The sequence below is a fragment of the Rhinolophus sinicus genome, linkage group LG15, assembly GCF_036562045.2.
Source record: "Rhinolophus sinicus isolate RSC01 linkage group LG15, ASM3656204v1, whole genome shotgun sequence".
Classification (NCBI taxonomy): domain Eukaryota; kingdom Metazoa; phylum Chordata; class Mammalia; order Chiroptera; family Rhinolophidae; genus Rhinolophus; species Rhinolophus sinicus.
The window spans coordinates 14,053,474-14,063,790 of NC_133764.1; the positions used below are offsets into that span (position 1 = coordinate 14,053,474).

Consider the following 10,317-nt stretch of genomic DNA (forward strand, 5'->3'; position numbering starts at 1 on the left):
ACTTCCCATACTGTATTTCACATCCTCATGACTATTTTGTGACTACCAATTTAATACAAATTATTTTTCATTTTAAAAAGGTAAAAGAATAGCAACATGAAAATGGAAAACCAAAGCATCGTCTCAGAATTCCTCCTCCTGGGCCTGCCCATTGAACCAGAGCAACGAGACCTGTTCTACGCCCTGTTCCTGGCCATGTATCTTACCACCGTCCTGGGGAACCTCCTCATCATCCTGCTCATTCACTGGGACTCCCACCTCCACACGCCCATGTATTTCTTCCTCAGCAATTTGTCCTTCTCTGACCTCTGCTTCTCCTCTGTCACGATGCCCGAGTTACTGCAGAACATGCAGAGCCAAGTCCCATCCATCCCCTACTCAGGCTGTCTGACCCAAATGTACTTCTTCCTGTTTTTTGCAGACCTAGAGAGCTTACTCCTTGTGGCCATGGCCTATGACCGCTATGTGGCCATCTGCTTCCCCCTGCACTACACCACCATCATGAGCCCCAAGCTCTGCTTCTCCCTGGTGGCGCTGTCCTTGGTGCAGACCACGTTCAATGCCTTGTTACACACTCTGCTCATGGCCAGGTTGTGTTTTTGTGCAGACAACGTGATCCCCCACTTTTTCTGTGACATGTCTGCTCTGCTGAAGCTGTCATGCTCTGACACTCGAATTAATGAGTTGGTGATATATTTCATGGGAGGGCTCAATCTTGTCATCCCATTCCTCCTCATCATCACGTCTTATGCACGAATTTTGTCTTCCATCCTCAAGGTTCCTTCTGCTGGGGGTATCCGCAAAGCCTTCTCCACCTGTGGCTCCCACCTCTCTGTGGTGTCATTATTCTATGGGACAGTTATTGCTCTCTATTTATGCCCATCCGCTAACAATTCTACTGTAAAGGAGACTGTCATGTCTATGATGTACACTGTGGTGACACCCATGCTGAACCCCTTCATCTACAGCCTGAGGAACAGAGACATGAAGGGAGCCCTGGGAAGAGTGTTTTGTAAAAAGATATTTTTTGGTTAACATTATGATAACACTTGAGCTTTGCACATAGTTTTATTTAGTAGTGTGTTATGAGTAATATCAGACTATTATATAGATATTTTTCCTCACCATGGAAACGTCAGTTAAGATGACATACTATATAATTGGTCAATATGTAAAAGAGATGAATTGGAACTGCACAGTTGGACTAGGGAAACAAGTCTTTGTGACCTCTGACTTGGCCTTCATGTTTGTCTTTCCCTGGAGATCCTGGAAAAGTGTAGTTTAAGAAGAACTATTTTAATTTTTTTTCTTCGTTTTCTTCTTTTTTTTTTAAATTAAAGTTTGTTGGGGTGAGAATTGTTACTAAAGTTACATAGATTTCAGGTGTACAATTCTGTATTACATCATCTATATATAACATTGTATGTTCACTACCCAGAGTCAGTTCTCCTTCCATCACCATACATGTGATCCCCTTTACCCTCATCTACCACCTCCCTCCGCCCTTACCCTCTGGTAACCACTAAAGTATTGTCTGTGTCTATGAGTTTTTGTTTCTCATTTGTTTGTCTTGTTCTCTTGTTGTTTTTGGTTTATATACCACAGATCAGTGAAATCATATGGTTCTCTACATTTTCTGTCTGACTTATTTTGCTTAGCCTTATAATCTCAAGATCCATCCATGTTGTCACAAATGGTCCTATTTCATCTTTTCTTACTGCTGCAAACAAAGCTGCAGTGAACATTGGAGCACACGTGTCTTTATGTATAAATGTTTTCAGATTTTTTGGGTAGATACCCAGGAGAGGGATTGCTGGGTCATACGGTAATTCTATTCGTAATTTTTTGAGGAACCTCCATACTGCCTTCCATAACGGCTGCACCGGTCTGCATTCCCACCAACAGTGTATGAGGGTTCCTTTTTCTCCACAGCCTCTCCAACACTTGTTACTATTTGTCTTGTTGATGATAGCCATTCTGACTGGGGTGAGGTGATATCTCATTGTGGTATTTCCATTTCTCTGATGATTACTGATATTGAGCATTTTTTCAAATGTCTATTTGCCATTTGTATGTCCTCTTTGGAGAAATGTCTCTTCAGGCCCTCTGCCCATTTTCAATTGGGTTGTTTGTTTTTTGTTGTTGAGTTGTATGAGTTCCTTATATATTTTGGATATTAGCCCCTTATCGGAGGCACTGTTTGCAAAAATCTTCTCCCATTCAGTTGGTTGCCTCTTTATTTTGTCAATGGTTTCTTTTGCTGTGCAGAAGCTTTTAAGTTTCATATAGTCCCATTCATTTATTTTAGCTTTTACTTCCATTGCCTTTGGAGTCAAATTCATAAAATGCTCTTTGAACCCAAGGTCCATAAGTTTAGTACCTATGTTTTCTTCTATGCAGTTTATTGTGTCAGGTCTTATGCTTAAGTCTTTGATCCATTTTGAATTAACTTTGGTACATGGTGACAAATAGCAGTCCAGTTTCATTCTTTTGCACGTGGCTATCCAATTCTCCCAGCACCATTTATTGAAGAGGCTGTCTTTGCTCCATTGTATGTTTTAGCTTCTTTGTCAAAAATTATCTGTCCATATTTATGTGGTTTTATTTCTGGGTTCTCAATTCTATTCCATTGGTCTATGTGTCTGTTTTTCTGCCAATACCATGCTGTTTTGATTATTGTAGCCCTGTAGTACAAGCCAAAGTCAGGAAGTGTGATACCTCCATTATTGTTCTTTTTCTTAAGATTGCTTTGGCTATTCGGGGTCTTTTGTGGTTCCAAACAAATCTGATGATTTTTGTTCTATTTCTTTAAAATATGCCATTGGGATTTTGATGGGGATTGCATTGAATCTGTATATTGCTTTGGGTAATATGGCCATTTTAACTATGTTGATTCTTCCAATCCATGAGCACGGAATGTCTTTCCATTTCTTTGTGTCTTCTTCAATTTCTTTCAAAAATGTCTTATAGTTTTCAGCATATAGGTCTTTCACATCCTTGGTTAAGTTTATTCCTAGGTATTTTATTCTTTTGCTGCAATTGCAAAAGGAATTGTTTTTGTATTTCTTTTTCTGAGATTTCATTGTTAGTATATAGGAAGGCAATGGACTTTTGTGCATTGATTTTGTAGCCAGCAACTTTACTGTATTCGTTGATTGTTTCTAATAGCTTTTTGGTGGAGTCTTTAGGGTTTTCTATATATAGCATCATGTCATCTGCAAAGAGTGATAATTTAACTTCTTCATTCCCAATTTGGATGCCTTTTATTTCTTTCTCTTGCCTGATTGCTCTGGCAAGGACTTCCAACACTATGTTGAAAAGCAGAGGTGATAGGGGACATCCCTGTCGTGTTCCTGAATGTAGAGCAAAGGGCTTCAGTTTTTCTCCATTAATTATGAGATTAGCAGAGGGCTTGTCATATATGGCCTTTATTATGTTAAGGTATTTTCCTTTTATACCCATTTTATAAGTGTTTTAATCATAAATGGATGTTGTATCTTGTCAAATGCCTTTTCTGCATCAACTGATATAATCATATGATTTTTGTCCTTTATTTTGTTTATGTGATGTATCACATTGATGGATTTGCGGATGCTGAACCGTCCTTGTGCCCCAGGGATGAACCCCACTTGGTCGTGATGAAAATCTTTTTAATGCATTGTTATATTCGATTTGCTAGAATTTTGTTTAGGATTTTTCATCAGAGATATTGGTCTTTAGTTTTCTTTTTTTGTGTTGCCCTTACCAGGTTTTGGTATCAGGGTAATGTTGGCCTCCTAAAATGAGTTAGAGAGTACTGTCTCTTCTTTAAGTTTTTGGAAGAGTTTGAGCAGAATTGGTATTAGATCCTCTTTGAAGGTTTGGTAGAATTCACTAGTGAAGCCATCTGGTCCCGGACTTTTGCTTTTGGGAAGGTTTTGGATGACTGATTCGATTTCGTTACTGGTGATCAGTCTGTTTAGATTTTCCAGTTCTTCATGGTTCAGCCTTGGAAGGCTATATGTTTCAAAGAACCTGTCCATTTCTTCTAGGTTATTGAATTTGGTGGCATATAGTCCTTCATAATATTCTTGGATGATCCTTTGTATTTCTGTGGCATCCGTGATAACTTCCCCTTTTTCATTTCTGATTTTGTTTATTAGTGTTTTCTCTCTTTTTATCTTAGTGAGCCTAGCCAAGGGTTTGTTAATTTTGTTAATCTTTTCAAAGAACCAGCTCTTTGTCACATTAATTTTTTCTATTGTCTTTTTTATCTCTTTTTCATTTAGTTCTGCTCTGATTTTTATTATTTCCTTTCTTCTGCTGACCTTGGGTTTCCTTTGTTCTTCTTTTTCTTGTTCTTTAAGGTGTAACGTGAGGTTATTTATTTGGTATTTTTCTTCTTTCTTGAGATAGGCCTGTAATGAGATAAATTTCCCTCTTAAAACTGCTTTTGCTGCATCCCCCAAATTTTGGTAGGATGTATTTTCATTGTCATTTGTTTCTATGTATCTTTTGATCTCTCCTCTAATTTCTTCTTTGACCCAGTCGTTCTTTAAAAGTATGTTGTTTAATCTCCATGTATTTGTGGTTTTTCCTGCTTTTTTTTTTTGCAGTTGATATCCAATTTCAAAGCTTTGTGATCAGAGCATATGCTTGGTATGGTTTCAATCTTCTTAAATTTGCTGAGGTTAGTTTCATGTCCCAATATATGGTCTATCCTTGAGAATGTTCCATGTACACTGGAAAAAAATGTATAGTCTGAAGTTTTAGGAGGAAGTGCTCTAGAAATGTCAATTATGTCCATTTCATCTAATGTGTCATTTAGGGCTGCTATTTCATTATTTATTTTCTGTTTGGATGATCAATCCATAGCTGTCAATGATGTATTTAAGTCCCCTAGTATAATTGTGTTTTGGTCAATTTCTCCCTTTAGTTCTGTTAGTAGTTGCTTGGTATATTTCGGTGCTCCCTGAATGGAGGCATAAATATTGATGACTGTTATGTCTTCTTGTTGTATAGTCCCCTTTACCATTATGAAATGTCCATCTTTGTCTCTTGTTATCTTTTTTACCCTGAAGTCTGTTTCATCTGATATCAGTATGGCTACACCTGATTTTCTCTGGATATCATTTGCTTGGTGTGTCAATTTCCACCCTATCACTTTGAGTCTATACTTGTCCTTGTAGCTGAGATGTGTCTCTTGGAGACAGCATATGGTTGGGTTTAGTTTTTGTGATCCAATCTGCTACTCTGTGTCTTTTTATTAGTGAGTTCAGTCCATTTGCATTTAGGGTGATTATTGATATGTGAGGATTCCTATCATTCTATCTTTAGTTTTCTGGTAAGATTGTGCCTTCATTGTTTCTTTGCCTTTTTGTTGTTGTCTATTATTTCTGTGTGGTGGCATTGTATGATTTTTCCCTCTGTTTCTTCTTTTATTACAGTATGTATTTCAGTTCTGCATTTTTTTTTTTTGAGTAGTTACCCTTAAGTTTATGTAAAAGAAAGTTTGATATTTAGAGTATTCCATTTTCTTCATCATGCTTACTTTCTCCATTCCATATTCCAGTTCAGGCCTTTACTCTCCCTCTTTTGATGTTTTGGTTGCCACAAATTGTCTCTGTTGATAGTGGTCGAATAGCCTCCTTTAGTATTTCTTGTAGTGCAGGTTGTGTATTAGAAAATTCCCTCAGCTTCTGTATGTCTGGAAAGGTCTTTATGCCTCCTTCATATCTGAAGAATATCTTTGCTGGGTATATTATTCTTGGCTCATAACTTCTCCCTTTCAATAGTTTGAATATTTGATTCCACTCCCTCCTGGATTATAGAGTTTCTGCTGAAAAATCTGATGATAGTCTAATGGGCTTTCCTTTGTAGGTTACCATCTTCTTTTCCCTGGCTGCCTTGAGGATTCTTTCTTTGTCATTAATTTTTGACAGCTTCAACACAATGTGCCTTGGAGAAAACCTGTTGGAGTTGAGGTAACTAGGTGTTCTATTTGCTTCTTGGATTCAAGGATCCAGTTCTTTCCACAAGTTTGGGAAGTTCTCATTGATTATTTGTTTGAATATACTCTCTGTTCCCTTCTCTCTTTCTTCTCCTTCTAATATGCCCACTATTCTTATGTTGCTCTTTCTGATGGAGTCAGAATGTTCTTGCAGAGTTGTTTCATTTCTTTTAAGTCTCAAGTCTCTTTCTTCTTCCATTCGTGTAATTTCCAGGTTTCTATCTTCAATGTCACTGATTCTTTCCTCCATCCAGTCAACTCTACTACCTAACCTGGCTATTTCACTCTTCATTTAGAAGAACTATTTTAAATGATCTCCATACCTTACATTCTTAACTAATTCATTACAGGACATTATTTTTTAAATCAAAACCCTGTTTTGATTGTAGTATCTTTAAAAAAAAATGATTCTCTGTACTCTTAGGTCAGTACTAAATAAGATCCACACCTTTCAACCTCCCAGCCTCTCTCTAAATGCCTCCTACATACCTACAGAAGTTTCACATATTTTATCTGTTAATCATTTCCCCCCTCTGATTTAAATTTGTGATAACTTTGTGTTTCCTGATGTGCTATCACCTGGAACTCATTTTTTTTAAGTTAAATTTGTTTGGGTGACATTGGTTAATAAAACCATATAGTAGGTTTCCAGTGTACAATTCTATGATACATCATCTATATATTGCATTGTATGTTCACCGCCCAACACTTTTACTACAAGAGTGTATTTTGTCTTTATATGAGTAAAATGAATACCCAGGGGCTCTAAAATTTATTTCTCCAGGAATGGGGAAAGAAGCTAGAAGCTAGTATACAAGTTCAGAGTTGAAGGATGCTTCTCTTCTCTTGGTATAATAGTTTGGACTACAGAAAAGAACATTATAACTCTGTTTTTATTTTAGCCTCATGATAATTCTAAAGAAGTATAGAAGATATTATCACTGTTTCATTAACTGAAAAATATGGTGTTCAATTACTTGCCAAGTCACACAGTGTGTCAATTGTTGAGTCTCTGTAAGATTCCAGATGGTGTGATTTTATGGGTTTTTCTCACTTTCTTCAACTTCAACAAGAAAGGGAACAGCCATTAGAAAACAAACAAAGAAACAAACAAAAGTTTTAGCTACCTTTGTGGCGTGGACTAGGTATCCAGCCTTGGTCCATTTGTATCCTTAGTTATCTCCTCTAAATGATGGCATCCAAACCCACCACTTTCATCCTTTTGTATATTCTGGTGACCTCCACATCTCTATATGAAGCCCAGACCTTTCTCCCGAGTTCCCAGCTGTTATTCTCATCTGCCCAGTGGATTTCTCCACTTGAGGGTCTATGAGCTGTTCAATCTCAACATATAGAACATTGAACTCTTATGACCGCAAGTCTGTTCTTTGTCTTTTATTCTATACCTTGGTTTGTGATGTTATCTTCCACCCTGTTACCCAAGCAGCCACCTCTATATGTACATATATTCACAAAAGTAGATTATAGTTCATATAATCTTGCATTACACATTTTCATTTAATATTGTATTTCCTGAAATATTTTATTATTCTCCATGAGATGGTAACACTAGGTTGTATAATGGGTACATTCTGAAATCTCATGGCATAATACAACAGAGATATCAGTGGAAAAATATTTAAATTGAATCACTTTCCTCTATACTAGAAAAATCCAATTAAAAGCTAATGAAAAATAGATCAGATTTTCAATAACAATGAAAAATAGGAGCAAGAACTACAAGAAGAAAAAATGAAAACTTTACTGAAATATATAAATAAATACCACTTTAAATTGACATAATACAATGAGGCTGGAAAGGGTGCCTCATTTTAAACAGCATTTTGAAGAGTAATTTTTATATGATAAAATCAATTCATTTAAAATTGTGCATTTTGATGAACTTTGAAACATCAGTATGTTAAGAACATCAGTTCTCAGGTACATGCATGCAATCCAAATCAAATTCTCAATGGAATTATTTTGTGATGTAAATTTGACATATTTTACCATATTAAAATAAGAAACTTTTGCAGGACAAAAGATGTCATAAAGAAATTTGATGGAGAGTGACAGACTATTGCAGGCCTAACAGATACAAAATTAATATTCAGAATATACAAAGAACTACAAATGACATAAGAACAAACAAACAGCTGACTAGAAAAATGTACAAAGAATATTAACAGGAAATTTATAAAGAATAAACAATATGAAAAGATGTTCAACTTCAATGTGAACCAGAAAAAATAAAGCTGAAAAAACAAGAAGTGGTAAATGAATGACAACACATAATAGAAAAATGAATAAATGATATTCTATGGTAAAGCAAGGATGTGGGAATAAGAAAACTGATGTACATTTCAATTTTCTTGAAGTGTAATTTACATACAAGAAAATGTACCCATTTAAGTGCACAGTTCAATGAGTTTTGACAATTATAAGCATCTGTGTAATTTCAACCCCAAAATATACCTGGAAAATTCCATCACCTCACTATTCACTGTGACACCTTACAATCAGTCTCCCATTTGCTACCACTGATCTGATTTCTATCTACCAGATTTCTGTCACTATAGGTTAGATTTGCATGATTTTGAATTTCATATAAATGGAATCATGTAGTATGTTTTCTTCTGCATCTGGTGTCTTTAGCTCAGCAAATAGTTTTGTGGATTTAGCTATAAATCTGTGTATCATTAGTTTGTTTCTGTTTATCAATGAGTGGTATTCCATTGTGCAAATATAGCACAACTTATTCATTCGTTCACCTTTTGATAGAGATTTGAATTGTATCGAGCCTTTGCAGTTTATTAATTATTGAAAATACTATCCTTTCCCCACTGACTCTCCTGAGTACATTAGTGTAAAGTCAATTGACCATGTATGGGTGCATCTATTTCTGCATTACCTATTCTGTTCCATTGACATATATGTTTCCTACCTGACCTATTTCTACTCAAATTTCACATCATTCTATCTCTATCACGTCAATTTTTCCTAATGTATTCATATATCCGTAGTGTCTTTTTTAACCTGACCTGATCCTAAAGGAATATTTCTATCCCCTTTATTATAGCAATGAATTTTCATTTTTTAAAATGCTATAAGCTAAATTTCAGCTTTCTATTAAATGATTAAGCAAGGTATTTGCATTTATTATCATATGTTTCCTCCTTTATTCTTAGTTATGTTAAACAGAATTCTTCCCAATATTATTTTCCCATAATGAGTTTTTACTGTTTAATTCTTTATTTTAATTAATTCCTTTGTTGGGTTATATCTTCCAGTCATTTTAAAAATAAGATTCATACATGAGTACAATATTTATTGAATTTTCACATATTAAAATTTCCATTTCTATGTTTGTTAACCTCTGAAGGACAGCCTTACTAGGTATGGAATTTTGTGGACATCTGTTTTCACACTGAAAACCCTTTTTCCAAAACAGCTGTGGAAAAATCTGAGGTAAGGCTGACTGCTCCTACTTCTCTCCACTCCTTATGTAGCCATCTTCTCCCATACCCCCAAGACTTGTAGTATTATTTTCCAAACACGAAGTTTAATAACTTCATCAGATTTTGATTTCGTATCAGCTAACTCTTGTTACAATTTTTTAAATAACACAATAAATCCCTTTTGATTTGTAAATCTGCACCTTTTTCCATTTCAAGAGAATTTTCTACTATTATATCTTGGAACATTATAATTGTTCCATTTTTTTTCTGTCCTTTATTTTAGTGAGATCAATAATTTTTGCACCAGATTTGAAATTTATGCACTACAATCTATCTACACAAAAATTATAACTTCATTTTCTACAAATTAGAAAGAAAAAAAGAATTTATAATATTATGATTCCATAAATATTCAGTGTTAAAACACGATGTGTACTTGATCTCATAGATTGAAAAAAATGAAACCTTATGTCATTAAATCTGTGATGTTCAAAACAAAAGTTACAGCTTGATTTCAAATTAGTTTGTCTTCCTTACACTCCATCAAGGGCTCAAATCTTTCCACATTTCATTTGTTCATTCTTATATCATATATCAACCTCTTTCCCTTCTGCTCTTTTTCATTCTTTGTCTTTCTTCCCCTTCTCCTTTTTGTAAATGGGTGAGCCATTTGAGGTAGTTTCAGACATCAAGACACGTAGCTACTAAGTCTAGCATTCAGAATCTTCTAGAAACAAGAACTTTCTCATATATAACTATACCATTATCACAACCAAGTGATTTCACATTAATACACATATATTCAATATATACTCTATATGTAAATTTCCCCAATGATAAAGACTTGCTTTTTATGAGCTATTGTTAAGA

The 10,317-nt window shown here is 35.2% G+C and overlaps 1 protein-coding gene across 1 annotated transcript; it reads left to right on the plus strand.

The window, feature by feature from the left end:
* The first annotated feature begins 96 nt into the window (after positions 1–96).
* On the plus strand, positions 97–1,035 carry LOC141568969 (olfactory receptor-like protein DTMT). Its single transcript, XM_074320415.1, has one exon. It carries the CDS (start codon positions 97–99, stop codon positions 1,033–1,035), a length of 939 nt encoding a protein of 312 aa, XP_074176516.1.
* The last annotated feature ends 9,282 nt before the right edge of the window (positions 1,036–10,317 follow it).